The sequence below is a fragment of the Petaurus breviceps genome, unplaced genomic scaffold (assembly GCF_028583685.1).
Source record: "Petaurus breviceps papuanus isolate PSGF00001 unplaced genomic scaffold, PetGlider_PUasm1.0 187, whole genome shotgun sequence".
NCBI lineage: Eukaryota > Metazoa > Chordata > Mammalia > Diprotodontia > Petauridae > Petaurus > Petaurus breviceps.
In genome coordinates, this window is record NW_027185799.1 from 28,586,126 (window position 1) to 28,602,621 (window position 16,496).

General features: G+C 36.0%; 1 protein-coding gene across 2 annotated transcripts in view; it reads left to right on the forward strand.

Annotated features, from left to right (window-relative positions):
* The window catches only part of RFX3 (regulatory factor X3), a 219,661-nt gene that overhangs the window by 184,810 nt on the left and 18,355 nt on the right, over window positions 1-16,496 (forward strand). For both annotated transcript variants that reach the window (XM_069090794.1, XM_069090793.1), the window contains one exon: window positions 6,544-6,697. In XM_069090794.1, coding sequence (XP_068946895.1) covers window positions 6,544-6,697 — 154 coding nt within the window. The remainder of the gene's footprint in view (window positions 1-6,543; window positions 6,698-16,496) is intronic.

A 16,496-nucleotide genomic window follows, 5' to 3' on the forward strand; every position in this document is an offset into this window, starting at 1 on the left:
AATGACATTGCTTTTCTAACACTTGAAGAGTACTCCTTTCCAAATATGAATTGCCAAGGCTCAGCTAGTCAGCAAAATGCAACAATTCTGACCAACCACATGATTAGCACACAAAATCGCTTTTGCTATTTAGTTAAATTGTTCTACTGGACAGTTAATTATAATGTAGAATACTTTTAAAATTAGAGTAATTTAGCCTTAAATTTAAATTGGCATAGAAGAATGCCAAAAGAGAAAAGGATGTGTGATACCTTGATATGGTATTATCACCACAGCTATTAGTTTCAGAGCCCCTGTTGCTTGTACAATGGTAAAAATTATCAAGTGTATAAAAGGCAGATAAATGATGTATAGGTGTTTAGTGTGTGTGTGTGTGTGTGTGTACACAGCTTCTTCAAGCTTATACCTAGGATTTCATGTTTGTGGTTTTAACTTAAAAAAAAAAAGTTCATTTCAATTGTAAGCTCCAAAAGGGCAGGTACCGAATCTTACTTATATCTTTGTCTCTCACTCAGCACCTAGCACAGATCTCTGCACCAATATCTGTTGTTCAGGTGCTTAAGAAATATTATTTAATATTGGTTTTTTTTTTGTTTGTTGAGATGAGAAGCATAGCTTAACCTTAAATGTTTAGCTAAAGTAAAAATTAACTATTCATACAGTATTTTTCTACTATCCATCAAACATCAGAGCTCTTTAATTTCAATTAAAAAAAGGCTTCTAGGCTTTATCTCTAATAGATTAACTCTTGAAAATATTGTTCTACATGGTTGCACATGTATGTATAACCTATATCAGATTGCTTGCTTTCTCGGGGAAGAGGCAAGGCAAGTCAAGGAGGGAGAGATAAAAATTTGGAACTCAAAATCTTATAAAAAATTAATATTGAAAACTAAAAGAAAAGGAAAGAAAATTCTGTTAGGCAGAATTTTGTTGGTTTATTTGCTCTTTTAATGCCCACTCCTCTTATCCACATGTATTGGGAAAAACCTTCTAAAGTTTTCTGTCTGACCATGGTCCTCATTAGGTCTTAGCAAATCTATAGTAGATCTGCTTGAATTACTGAAAAGTTCATTGGCAGCAAATGTGTTTTGCCTATATATATGAAAAATTATGAATGACATCTTTAAGCCTATACAGTAGTAATTGTATTTTCTATATAATCTTACAATTTGGGTAACATCTCTCTTATGTGTAAATCTCTGATATTCACTTATTTCTTTGGAACTAAATATTTGCTTTTCCACCTGCCTGTTATCCTAGAAAACCACATAGATAGGAAATGTTCTTCATGGATAATTGATGAAATAGAAACATACTAATTTTTCACTTTCAAAAACCTATGAGATTGATGTCACCTTAATCCTCTGTATTAGAAAAAAGCAAGGTTTTTTTTTTTCCCCTTCCTTCTGCTTTCCTATGTTGCTAACATCAGACCAGCTGTGTTCCTTTCTGGTTTTTTGTTTCTATATTTAGTTGGTATCTTTTAGTGACACCCCTGGAGCTTTAGTCTCCACAGAGATCTATTGCAGGTATCTTAAAAGGAAAGAAAATTACTTACTTGTATTTCTTGTTCTCTACAGAAATAAGAACCCAATAGATCATCACTTGTCTGCCCTCTGTCCTCTCTGAGTTGGAGATAATTGGCTTGTTATTATTAGATACAATTATTGTTATTATTTTCATTTCAAAAAAGACTTGAAGGCTTACAGTTATTGGTCATTAAAAAAAGAGAGGTTGATTCAGGCAGATGCATGCCTCCTGCTGGTGGACAATGTCAGCGGCTTAGAGCTTTGTGAATAAGACCGGTCTTTCTCCATAATATAAGAACATCTATTGTGGTGATAAATTACATTCCCAGATCATCAGAGGAGAACTGAATGTAAGAAGTTTTCTCTAATATTGTGTGAAACTTCTCTTATGATCATCACCCCCAGAATTCTAAAGGTAGAATGGTGGAGGGTGGACATCCCCAACTTATTTTTACATTTTTTTATCCTTAATGTCTAATATTACGATAAATAATAAATAAAGCAGTAATTAATTAATTAATTGGGTGGGTTTGGGAGAGGCTTGCCCATAGTCACATAACTGGTGGGTAAAGGAACTGGACCCACCCAGGTCTTTCAACTACAAATTTGGGAATTTTGCCACTACCCCAGATTGCCCCCCGAATAACTGACCATACTACTTGATTTCTCATCCATGCCTGAATCTCTTCTATGACATACTTGTTAAATAGTAATCCTGCCTCTGCTTGAAGGTTTCCAAAATGGTGGAACCCATATTAGACCCATTCCACTTTTGTCTAGTTTTCTTTGTTAGGACAGACAACTTCTCATCAACTTCTTGCAACTTTCACCCTTTGCTCCTAGTTTTGCCCTCGTGCCAAATAGAGGAAGTCCAAGTCTTTTAAATACTTAATATTTAAGGCTCTCCTGTCCCCCAAAATCAAAATAATTGTTCCTTTTCCTTGGCATGAGTAGAGCAGTATCTGGGCAACTTGTCTGCTATGTGTTTCTTGGGCCATTTAGCCCCTGGTATAGAGCATTGTTCTCAGCAAGGACAAGCCAATAGCATATTCATCCAGATATTTTGAGAGCAAAGACCACATTTTGGCTTCACTTTATATCTTCCTCAGCATTTAGCAGTACCAGAGCTTTGTACAAAGCAGACACTTAAGGCTTATTAAATTGAATTGCTTTGAACCTTTCTGATACCATGACTTAGAAAGCATCCAAGAAGCTGTAAAGACTATGGCTTCCCCTCGCCAGCACTACAACTTACCCCATAAAAGCTATTATTATTTCTTTGAACTGAATACAAGCACTGAGGGGGACAAAGGTAACCTTTTTTTACCTCCATGTGAGAAAAGGGTGTGGTTTTTGCCTGATGGTATTCAAAGAGTGGAGCTAAGCCTGTCATATTCATTTATATGTGCATTCCAATTTAGATATTATGGGCAAAAAAAAGATAAATACATAAAGATATTTCTTATTCATTATAAAATAATTAGTACACAGTAACTTAGCAACATGAAATTGAATGGAGTCAATATTGCAATGTATCTCATACAAGACAAAAGCAGACAATAGGTTTCCAATTAAACTGCTAATTGTGTCATTTAATACTTGACACTAAGGGCAGACACACACCAGGAAGAGAATAACATAATACACAACAGTAATAACACCTTGCTGCAGCTGATTTTCTATTTGGACCTTTTCTCTAAATATTTGATAGTAATGCCTCTACAGGATTGAGAATAATTTTAATAGAAAAACCTTCAGAGAGATGTTGTACTTGACAATCAGATCATTTCTTCACTCATCTGTAAAGTTCAGTACTTAATTCTCCCTATTAATGCAAGTAATATTAATTCTTTTTGAAAATATTTTTAATTGACAAAGGACCTAATAAAGAGATTTCAGATTTCTATAACAAGAGAAGAAAACTAATTGATAGCATCTGCAATTGTATTAAACAATTTTCCCTGCAGTACATGATTACAGCATTGTCAGCTATTAGAGAAGAAACACACTATTCTAAAGTTTGGACCCAGTAATATGTACGTGAAAGAAATGATGGTGAAATATATTTGTGGTTTTTATTTTGCAGAAAGCTGTGTTAACAGTCAAATAACCTAGGGAATGTGTTTGATGTGGCTAAGGAACCACTAATGGCATCTTAATGAAGTCTGGCATCGAAATGCTGCATTATAGCATTAAACATCCTCTTTTGTAGTTTTCTTTGATGAGAAGTTACTCAAAACACTTGGGACATCCTAAGCTAGTCCCTAGTTGTCAGGCTCTTTCAAAAGCTATTTACACTCAGTCAATCAGTATGCATTTATTAAGCTCTTACTATGTACCAGGCAATACGCTAAGGGCTGGACATACAAAGAAATACAAAAACACAGTCCTGGCCCTCAGGAACCTCCCATAATGGTAGGAAAGGCCACATGTAAATAAATAGGTATATAAAAGAGATTTATACATAGTAACAGAGTAAGATGGAAGATAATCTCAGAGGTAAGTCACTAGAAGCAATATAGGGTGGAGGGGGGGTGGGGATAAAGGCAGAAAAGGCCTCTTTTCTGAAGGAAACCAGAAAATTCATAAGGAAGAAGTGAGGAGATCAGTAAAAGAAGGACGTCCAGTGAAAAGGTCCAATTGGAGTCATTAGATGGAGTGTTGTATTCAAGGAACATCAAGGTGCTCAGTGTAGCCGGACCATGGGGTTCTTGGAGGGGAGGTAAGTATAAAAAGATTGGGAAAGTAGGAAATGATCAAGATTGTGAAGGCTCATAAATGCCAAACACAGGACTTTACATTCAATCTTGGAGGTAATGGGGAACCCTGGAATTCACTGAGAAGGGAAGAAAATATAGCCGGACTTGTACTTTAAGGAAATAACTTAGCAGCTGAGTAAAGGATAGATCAGAATAAGGACAGACTTCAAACAGACCAGCAGGCTATTGCAATTGTCCAGGTGTAAACTGATGAGGGCCTGTTCCAAGGTGGTGAATGTGAGAGTAGTGAAGAGGCTGTGAAGGTCGAAAGCTAAAGACTTGATGGCAAATTGTGCATGTGGGGAAATGATGGAGAGGGAGATAGTGAAAAGTCAAGTCTGACAGTTAGTTTGCAAGCTTAGGTGACTGTGAGGATGGCAGAGCTCTTGACCTTTAATAGGAAAGTTGGGAAGTGGGAAGGTTTGGGGGGGGAAATAATAAGTTCTGTTTTGGACATGTTGAGTTTGAGATATTCAGTTCGAGATATTGAGAATATTCAATTCAAGATATCTAAAAGACAATTGATGAGAAAACAGTTGAGGTCACGATAGAGGTTAGAATCATCTGCATATATGTAATCATTGAGCCCATGTAAGCTGATGATATCACTGAGGTAGTACAGAAGGAAAAGAAAAGAAAACTCAGAGTAGGAACCACAATTAGTTGGTGTGGTCTGGATGAAGATCCAGCAAAAAGACTGAGAAAGAATAGTCAGACAGGTAGGGGAACCAGGAGAGGGTAATGCCATGAAAACCTAGAGAAGGATATCATCAAGAGTATCAAAGTTTGCTGAAAGATCAGAGAAAATGAGTACTGAGAAAGTGCTATTAGATTTAGCAATGAAGATTGGTCAGTTAGTAACTTGGGAAATAGCAGTTTCAGTTGAATGATGAGATCACAAGCTGAATTGCAAAGGGTTTACAAGAAAGTGAGAGGAGAAGAGGAGGGTCCTAGTGTAGATAACTTTCTCAAAGAGTTTGGGCAAGAAAAGTAAGAGAGCTACAGGACAATATCTAGTGGGAATGGTTGGATCAAGGGAGGTTGTTTTTTGTCTCATTTCATTCTTTAGGATAAGGGAGGGATACATGCATATGGAAGGAGTCAGTAGGTAGGGAGAGATTGTAAATGAGAGAGAAGATGAGCATAATTGGGGGGAAGGGAAATCTTCTGGAGAAGACAGTAAGGAATAGATTCATGTGTCCATAGGAAGATTTATCTTGGAAAGAAAAAGAGCCACTTCCTCATATGCCACAGGGATGGAGGAGTAGATAGTGAAGGAAGATGTCTGAATGATGTGAAATAAGGAAGGGGGCAAAATGGTCATGTTTATTAGGCTGGTTTTTTAAGTAAATTAGTACTTCAGAATATGGATTAAAATCTAAGAGTAATGAATTAGAGTCAGAAGTCCCATTTTAGGAGCCCAGCCCTGCTACTTAAAGGTTGTATGTCCTTGGCAAATCACTTCCATTTTCTGGTCCTTTGTTTTCTCATCTGTGGAATGAAAAAGTTGAAGTAGGTGATCCCAAAAGGCCTTTAAAACTCTCAACCCTATCATCTTATGACTGCCAACCCTTTTCTATAGCTTTTCTTGGCCCCTAATTTTTTTTTCATCCAGAAATATGCAAATTGGAGCAAACATAATGTTTCTGTGTTTCTTCAGTTCTTAGAATAATTGACTCCAATTCTTGGAAGTTGTGATAATAATATACCATGTTACCTAGTTTGAATAAGGTTAGAAAAAATAATATCCTTTAGATTATGGTTTTAATAATATGAATAGCTATGATTATAGGATTTAGAACTGGAAGGAGCCTTAGAAGTTACCTATTCCAACCTTATCATATTACAGATGAAGAAACTAAGAATGATAAGTAATTTACCCAAGGTGACACTGACAGTAAGTAGCAGATCCAGAATTTAAACCTGTCTTGTAACTCCAAATCCAGTTCTCTTTCTCCACTCTATAGTACATGTCAAATAGTCATCATTCACATCATAGTTAGAGTGACACGTGGAGCCATGATAGTTCTTTTTTTCTTGCAATATGGTCCATGCAAGAATTGAACCACGAACTATGGTCAAACTATCTGAGCCAATCATACTTTTCAGTAACAAAACTCTTCCCTTGTCACCTGAAAGGCCAGCAAACACAGAGTCTGTTTACGTTTCTGCCATAAATGGTTCATACAAATCAGCTGCTACTTTGACTGTCAATAACACTGATTGCCTATGTATATTTTCTCTTGGAACAGTTCGATGGTTATTCGGGACCTCACCTTGCGCAGTGCTGCTAGCTTTGGTTCATTCCACCTGATCCGTCTGCTCTACGATGAATATATGTTTTACTTAGTAGAACATCGTGTTGCTCAGGCAACAGGAGAGACACCTATAGCAGTCATGGGTGAGGTAAGAGTGACCACAGAGTCCTACCCTGTTGTTCGTTGGGGAGGCTCAATATCTATAATTATTAGCTGAAAAGATCTTTTGGGGGATGAAACTAAGAAAAGTGTATGGTTTAGGAAATAAAATAATCATCCAAGGCTAAAGAGGTGAACCAAATAAATAAAATCTACCTTTTTCAGTGGCAAAAAAAACAAGAAGTGTGTTCATCATACTGACTATAAAACATAATAAATAATTCCTTTCATCAAACTAGATAACACTGAAAATGTCTCTTCCTTATTAAATTTCCAAGAAAAACTCATTAGTTGATAAAAAAAAAAATACATGGGTCATTTAGAATAATCAAGAGGAGACATAAATAACCAAATGGTGACTAGTGTACTTTATTTGGTGAAAACTGCATAACTTCCTAGATAAACAATATTACATACTACTTGAGTATTCAACAAAGGATAGTTTTATGCTAACAAGTTTGACTCATACCACTAAGTAGAAAAAGATGAAAAATCAAAATTGATGAATTTTTCCTATTTTAATGACTAGGATAACTATTTTTTGAAGTGTTTATGTCAAAGATTGCTTCAAATATTATAGCCCACATAAAATAAAGATTGCATTTTTTTTGGTGCACCAAGATACTGCCTTTATATCACTTTTTTCTCTCCAAAATGATGTACTTTTGAATTTTTCTCCAAAGATAAATATACCCAAGAGGTGATAAATTTAAATGCGTGCAACTAGACAAGAAACACTGTAGTTGTTCAATTTTAGGGGTGAACCAACAGCATCTTTGAAATTCTCTTAGTTTTTACCTTTCCCACTTGCCTTTTTTTTTTCCATTTTCTGGTATCAAGGTGCCAGTAGTTATCCAAATATAAGGTAAGTACTTTGAAATTTCTAATTTCAGGCTCACTACACCTTCCAAAATTGGCGCGCCCTTTAGTGTGCATGACATATTGACCAATCATGTCAAATCCTCATGGGATTATTTAATAGGATGAACAGGAAATAACAATAACAGGAGTTCTCATTAGTGCTGTATGAATAAGCCTGGTGAGAGATTCTTGCTTTCCCTTATACCTCTAAGGGACATAGAGAGTGGGCATGAGCAGCTTATATAACATGAAGAGTTAGCAGCTTCCAAGGATGTGTGTGCAGACAGCATTAGGTAGTAAGAACCAAATGGGACTATAGCTTCAATATTGACTATGCCATTGTTATGTTTATGTATGCCTATACAATTCATCATGCACTGGCAGATTGCCATAGGAGGTAGAAACAAGCAAAACCCAGAACGTGAAAAAATTCATCATTTAAATGCCTTTTGTGAGATCAAAAGGCCTGTAAATGCCTCATGATTTTAAATTTCTTGCTATAGAATTGACCAGCATGCACAAAAGGCTCCTAGGCTATCTGGTCTCCTACATTATGGACCCCACGCATCCAATAGAGGTTAATTTGACACCCTGGGCCTCATCACAGAAAACTGATGCATCACACTCCTTTTTGTCTCCTAGTCACTTCTCTAGCTCTCAATTGGCTATCTAATGGGGGATGGGGGGGGGAAGCTGGAAGGGACAGGGAAAGAAAATCTGAGTAAGCCACTGCTTCGTGGTTTTCTCACACCTTTCTACCAGGTCTCCTTAAAAACCAGATCAGGAAAAAAAAAATGCCTTTTGCACTTCCTTCATTTGAATTCATAGGGTGCTGTTAAAAACATTCTAGCCATCCTAAAAGTATAATTCCAAGCAGGACATAGAAGAACAGTTGGGCCTATCTTAGGAACAAAAGCTCATTCAGGTCCCTCTAGTTCAGGTGACCATTATTGCCAGTGGTTGTAATTTATTTCCATATTCCTTATCTTATGTATATTTGTAATATGTATGTCATACTCCTTTTACTAGTGTATGTCTTTTTCATTGTCATCTGCTCCACTTGTTTTAGCGATAGCTCTCAGCTCAGTCCTTATTGCCATTACTATCTCCAGAGGATGAAGTTTCATTGGAGATGAGTGGTATTTTAAGGATTTTCTTTTTAGAAATTTGCCTCTTAGTGTATTCCAGAAGAATTTATACCTAGATCATGATTCCATTCTTGAATAGTACCTTATTGGTGCTCTCATTCTGATGGTGTTGGTATTTCTAATCAGTTCAGATCACAATCCAGTCATGCTTCCACGTTTTGTCCAATTTTTAAACTATGTCTTTGCATAAATTTTCCATACAGAAGATCTACCATGCACCAGATTCCTTCCTTTCATTCACTTATCTTGAAGCTACCAGCAATACTAAGGTTCTAACTATTGTCTATCCTTCTCACTTGATGGGCTGGCCCACCTTTTAGGTGATCTCTCTCTTTAAGTCATTGTTGGTAATATGTTGCAGCCTACCTAGACTGATGATGCCACTTTCCAAAATTAATTATAATTTGGAGTTACATCTGATACAGACCTACTTTTCCACATCTAGTCCATATTATTTTCCTTCACATACTCTATGTTCCAACCAAACCCATCCCCCAAATATGGCATTGCATTCTCTGTCTCTGTTTATTTACCCAAGTTGTCCCCATTCCTGGAATGTACTTCCTCCTCATCTCTGCCTTTCAGAACATTTATTTTCCTTCAATGTTTAGTAATCAAGACAACTCATCCATGGATCCTTCCCTGATTCCCCAGTTATTAGTGTTCTCTCCCTTCTCTATTCCTCTGTATTATCTATGTATTTGTTATATTTCCTCACTATAATGTAAATTCCTTGAGGACAGGGATTATTTTATTATTATTATTTTTGTACCCTTCTTTCCCAGGCCTACCATACGTACCTTACATATTTATCTTGTTGTGGAATAGATCCATGTTTTATGACTTCCACAACTACTATGGTTTTTATCTGAATGGTTTCTGGTTCCTCATAAATATACTTTTCATTTATCATCCCTGTTTTTTTTTCTTTAAGTAAAGCTGCTACTTGGATATGTTGTGAAAGCGCCTTTTGTCATGGTTCATCCATTATCTTCTGTAGTCAGCTTAGGAATCCATCCACTTCTGAGTGACAGGCAGTCCAAGGTGTTAATTTTAATCTCTAAAGCTCTCTACTTTATTTGGTTATATCAATAACTTCTCTTGCCCCCTTGCAGTCAGAATGAGTGCTCCTACTAAGACTAAGCTTTTCAGACACAGAAAGTCAAAATGTTTTCTGTGGAAAACTAGACTCTCTTCAGTTCTTTTCATCTCGTTTCTCTAAACAATAGTTCCTAATTTCCACCAGATTCACATAATTTCACCAGATTGGCATTTTGCACAGAAATTTTTTGATAATACATTTTCTACTTTGATTCTGTCCTATGATATTTTTACTGTTTTGTGGCATGGAAAATTTTAAACAAGATTTCTCCTGAAAGCATGTTTGTGTTATGATCTAAATGAAAATATTTGCTCAACTGCCTAGTCAGTCTGCATTTTGAGAGTTGATGTAGTTGTTCTAAAAAGGAGGTGAAAAAGAATTATCATTCTTTAAGACTGACTTTTTTTAAGAATGTTTTAAAATAATGAAGTTGATAAAAATCATTTTTAAATCTTGAGTAATGCATTTTAAGCTTTAAAATAATTTTAATTAGCTTTACTAATTTTAAGCCCTAAATGAAGATTTTTTTCTATGTTTAAGATCATTCTATCTTCCCAATCACATCTAGGCTGTCTATCCAGACATAGCTTTACTAGGACAAATACAAATGCACATATATCTGTATGTTTCTTTTGTATAAAACAATTATACAGATAAACATGTCTATTTCTACAATCTGATAATTCCTTTATTTTCAACAACGGAAATGGAAACCTCTATATTGCAGGGCTCTTAAACTAGAAGTAGCCTTATAAGCCCAAGAAAAATATCCTTCTGGATGACTGCCTGCCAAATATGCATGCATACATACATACATACATATTCTCAGATATCTTAATAAACCATGTGACTTATTAAGATATCTGAGAATATGTATGTATATATATGACTTATTTAAAGTATCTGAGAATCAAAAATTCTGGGTTTTTTTTTTTTAATCATAAGGAGGGAAGTAGCAAAGTTAAAAATCTGTTTACTGCTGGATTTTATTCCATTTTTTTATTTTGGTTTAAATTTTGTACAGGTGTCTAGTGGCCTTCTGGCAATGGTGAAATTTGTAAGAGTTGGGATAATATATAATAAGCAGGTCGCATCTGTCTGCACACCTGTTAAGTCGTGAGACATGCTGTTTAACTGTGTGATGACATATATACCAGCCATTCACCATCCTTTCAAAATTAAACCAAAAGATAGTTATTTTGAGTGATGCATAGATTTCATGTTTCTTTTGAAGTAAGCTTGAATACTTTCAAACAAAGCAATCTTTTGCAAAATGCAAAGCATAATGGTTTCTCCATATAAAGAAATGGAAAACTCTGGAAAATGATGATGAAAGTTAATTCGTATTTCAGTCATTAAAATAAGAACAAAGACTCCCATTTTTCTGGAATTGTGGTGTTCTGTATAATTGAGTGTTATGGGACAACTGCCATGCATATATAACACATATACATTACCAATTTTTAAAATAGCACTTGTGAACTCTACTTAATACAAAACTATACTAAACACAATCTAATCTTTTTTTAATGATTCAGAAGTCACTTGGTTTTGCAGGGCCTCAGGGTTGTAATTATGAACATCAGCTATTGTTATACAGCACTAATCACAAAGGAGGTGTGAAAGACCAGGTTGAATGTATACTGACTCTATAATATGCCCTAGAAATCATTTTTGAAAAATAAATTCCTAGGAACTACTTGCTTAGCTGTCAATTCTCTTTTTTAAAAAGAGCAAAAAAAATTATTTGAACTTTCTGCTTATTTAGATACTCTATATAAATTTTACTGTCATATTAAAAAAAATCATTTGATTATAATTACACATACATAACCCAGAAAAGTGTACCTGAAAAATCATAAAAATATTTAATAATACTACTTTTAAAGTCATGGTTGCCTTGGGAGAATATGCCGTGGAAGCCATTTATATTTGTGTCTACCAATCCAAGTTTTTAATAGTTCTGTGATGTTACAGTGAAACTATATATATACATACACACACATATATGTGTGTGTGTCTATATATATATGCTTTTATGTATTACATATATGTGTGTATATATATACAGACATCAATGACATAGTAGATAGAGGGCATCTCTTGGAATCAGGAATAACAGGATCATATTAATATTGGAAGGAGCCTCGGCATTCCTTTAGTCTAATCCATAGCTGGGAAAGAATTCTTATGACAACATGGCCATCCACCTTCCAAGAGCCAGGGAATACCCTATCTTCTGAAGGAGTCTGCTCTACTTTCAGATATCTCTGGTTTCTAGGAAATTTTTCTTTAGAGTAAGGTTAATAGTTTCTTATAAACTTTAGGTGTCTAGTTTTTATTTATATTATATGATCATAATTTTATCATTGTTTATTTGAATTTTTATTATAATATTTTGTGTTACTCAGAATTTATTTTGAAATTTTAATTTATCGAGTACATCTTCAACTGAGGAAAACAATTCAAGCTCTGTTTCTGGTATATACTATTTCTGTGACCATAGGCAAGTCCCTTAATGTTTCAGTGCCCCATGAAAATTCCATAGATAAATAGATGATAAGGGATAGAAGATAGAGGATAGAGAGATAGAATATAAATCCACTGGTTTGAAATGAAAATAAAAAGTCTAATTGGCTCTTTGTATGCAAAATACTATATTGACTCAGGAGACCTGGGTTCTAGTCTCACTCCTCTCACTAACAAGCTTAAGCAAGTCACTTAATCTCTCTGGAGTTTGGTCTCTCTTCTGTAAAAGATGAGGACTGAGGCAGATGATGCAAGATTCTCTAGCTCTGAAGTTGTATGCTTGTTGTGTAAACCTTGAGTATCAGTGTAGAAAACAGTATTCTAATAGAAAGTTACAGAAGTTTAAGGGCAAATGTGATCTGTCACATATGAAAAAAGTGTTCAGTTCAGTCATATTATATGGTTTGTCAGCAAACCACAAAACTATGCCATTTATTTCAAAGCAAGAAAAAATAATAAAGCCAGTGCATTTTCATAAGTGCAGCCATTTTGAAAGAGGCAAAAAACCCATGAAAGCTTAAAAACTGTGATAAAAGTGATCATAAAGGAACACATAGGTTTCTTGAATAAAAGTCCATGGGGGGGGAAAACTATTCATTTATTTGAATTAGGTTCAATAAGGTTTGATTTTTTAAAGAAAACCAGATCTGAAGAAAACCAGTTCAATGACTGTTAGTCCATTGTAGTCAAGGACCATACTAAGAATTGCATATGGAATGATGTACTTAGTTTAGCACATAATAACTGCTCCATAATTATCTTCTACATTGGATTAAATGGAAGAATTGAAAGGTATGAATTATGACTGTGATTATATAAAATTCAGATTCGTGTCTGAATAATTCCCAATCTTCCCCAAAGCCCCATCCTTATCATGGTTTGCAAAGAAAACTAGCATAGACTTTTAGGATAGCATAGAAGCAATGAGAGACCTTTGCCAGACGTGAATGCATCAGGTAGCTAGTATCCTCACCCGAATTAGCATCTTTGGAGATTATCTCTGCAAACAGTTTGATTTTAGTGTTCCAGTTCAATGATCACGTGATTCCTCTGCATCCCCTACAACACAGTATATAACTATACATTGGACTACCCCACATTTTTATCCTAAAATGGATTTCTTCTCTATAGCAGGCTGCCAAACTGCCTCCCATCTCACCATTCCATTTGGTGAGTATGTGCAAACTAATTTGAAATTGGAAAATCATTTGGGTATTCGTTTAAGCAAAACACACTTTGGAAGGTAAATCTACTGCCATAGCGCAGGAGGGTCACACCCTTTACCACCTCCACAGCCATCCATGGCCAAATAGAAATTATTTTTCTATTTTTTTATGTTGTGTTATCTGCCTCCCTCTTCTGTATTACTGAAAATTATAGTAACTTATAAATTATAAGTATGTATATATATATATGATATAAATTATAATATGGAACTTAAGAGAAGAGGAAGTACAGATGGGGACTCTACCCTAAGAAACACACACAAAAAAATAGACTTTCACTCTTCATAGCTGAATAGGTCCTTGAAGCTCCTGTCATTTCATCCTCTTATTTTACAGGTGAGGAAACTGAGGCCCAGGAAAGTCAAAGTGACAACTTGTAATCACATAGCTGCTTTGTAGCTGAAGAGACACTAGAAACCAGGTCTCCAGATACTAAATCAGAATCCAGTATACTAAACAAATCAGTGAAGCAGTTTACCTGCCTCTTTGGAATAGTGCATGTTACATAAATAGTTCCTACTTTATGAGAATGGAACATAATTCAAAAGACCCTTAAATGTACCAGCACTGTTTGAAATGTACACAAACCCAGATCTTAAGATGAATTCTCATAAAACTTCATTTTGCAGGTTTTTATGTTCCCCATTTTTTCCTTTCTTTTGTACTTCAGAGAAGGGCCTATTTAACAATGTCCAGGGTCACATGCTATATCCCTGTAGCATCTCAGCACTAGGGGCTTGTTAGTTTCCCACACCTTGCTTCTCAGCATTTGGCTCTGTGCCTTAGTATCCTCTCAGAGGGAAGGAGAAACCATTGCCTACAGGTGTGTACTAGTCAACAGAGATCCTAATTGGTGTTAAACCTCCAGTTGCCCATCAGTTAGAAGATTGTGCATTAACTGCATCTGCCCTTGGAGAAATAAGGTACCTAGAGGGGAGAAAGAGGTCCCCATGGATGGGATATGCCCTTCAGAAGCAAGAAGGAAAACCTATCGCATATATAATAGACGGAGTACTGGACTCTAACTTAGCTCCATTCCTAGCACTTAGTAAGTATTTAATAAATCCTAAATTTAATTAATTGATTGATTGATTGATTGATTTGAAGGCAGATGCCTGAGTTTTAATCTATAAACAAGCAAGGTTGGATTAGATGTTGGGTATGGCCCTTTCTGGCTATAAAACCTTATTATAGGTCTATGTTCTCAAAAAAATGGTGGAGGTGGAGAGTAAAGAGAAGAAAAAGTAAAGCTTAAATCATCCAAATTATTTAAGGGAATTGAAATTGCTAATGAGTGCCAAGTTTCCAAGACAAACTTCCAGACCCCCTTCTGTCCAATAAAGCCCCGCATCTGATGTCTGTCTAAGAAAGGGGGTGGAGGAACTCTAGGCCTTCCTCTTGGCTTTCTGGGTGACTGTATTACTCTAAGGAAAGGATTCCTTTTTGGAGAAAAGTCCCCAGGTCTTAGACAAAGGGGTGACAGCTCCACCTAGTGACTCTTTTACCACGTAGGCTCACACTGCCCTGAAGGGTATGCTACAGTGGTGGAAGGAGGTAACTCGGAGGTTGTTGTTATTCTCTGCAGCCTACTGCCAAAGAGGGGGAAACGGTTCTTGGTTAGGTGGTGACCTTAAAAGATATCCTTTCTTATTTTGCCTCTGCTGCCTCCAAGCCACAGACAGACATTTTATGCATACTGAAGGATACTGGGCAAAGGTACCTAGGCTAGCAGAAAGGAATTCATATTTGTTGCTTAAAACGTCCCTCATGGGGGCTTCATGGTGCTCTTCTACTACACTGGCATGATTTGCTGAATGAAGGAAGCAGTAAGGGTTAACAGAATCACAAGTAAGTGCTGCCAGGCTAGGCAATTGGTATGTGAGGGCAGGAAGACAGTTGCTGCAAGTGGCTCTAAAGACCTCTCTCCCCACCCCCATTCTGCCTTTCGCCAACATGCAGAATCAAGGAGAGCCCCAGGACTCTGGACTGGCATTCCTAAACTGGCCTTTATACTCCTTCTGGCTATAATAGCTGATTGTGTTTGAAAGGAAGGGGGACTTAGAGCCAAGGGAGAGCTCATTGTGGCAAGCGAATACAGCTCTGGGGAATTAGATTGTCTGCCTGTCTTTCTTTGGTTCTCTTTCCCATCACAAACATCTATTTTCACTATTTAAAACCCCACCCAAAATAGGAATAAAATCGTTATTGCCTGCTTCTTACTTGATCACGAAGATTGGCAAATAGAATTGATCTCATGACACTTTATCCAAACGTATGGCATGTGAAACTTCAGACATTACTGAATTGAAGCCATTTTAGAGATTGTTTTTAATTTTTAAAAAGTATATAACTGGATGAAGCTGGGATATTAATCTTTAGCTATATTTCTTTTGAAGATATAGAAAAGGTTCCATAAAAATCATAGTCAGAAAGTTCTGAATTTCCTTTTTCAATTTATTAAGCACCCTCAGCATATAGAACACTAATCATAACATCAAGAGAAAGTCAGTATTTAGATAAGACATAGCCCCTACATTAAAGCAGATTAGAGTCTGATCATAAATGTCTATGACATCAATAGACAGATATAAAATTTATTTAGGGGAGGGCAGGGACCTCTGATTTCATTCGTCAAGGGAATTCCCAGGATGGAAATTCCTTCCATTAATGCAAATCAGCACCTTTTCTGCAACTTAGAATCTTAATGTGTTGCCTAAGTCATTGTGAGGCTACTCGTTCATGGTCACAAAAATAGTGTATGCCAGAGATCATATTTGAACCTACGTCTTCCTGATTACAAGGCTGCACCATATTACCTGTAATATATAATTGGAGGGATAAATACATTTTGGAGGTACAGCACAAAGTGGTCTGAGAAGTAAATGAGAATTTAATGGAAAGTCATAAATAATATCAATAAGG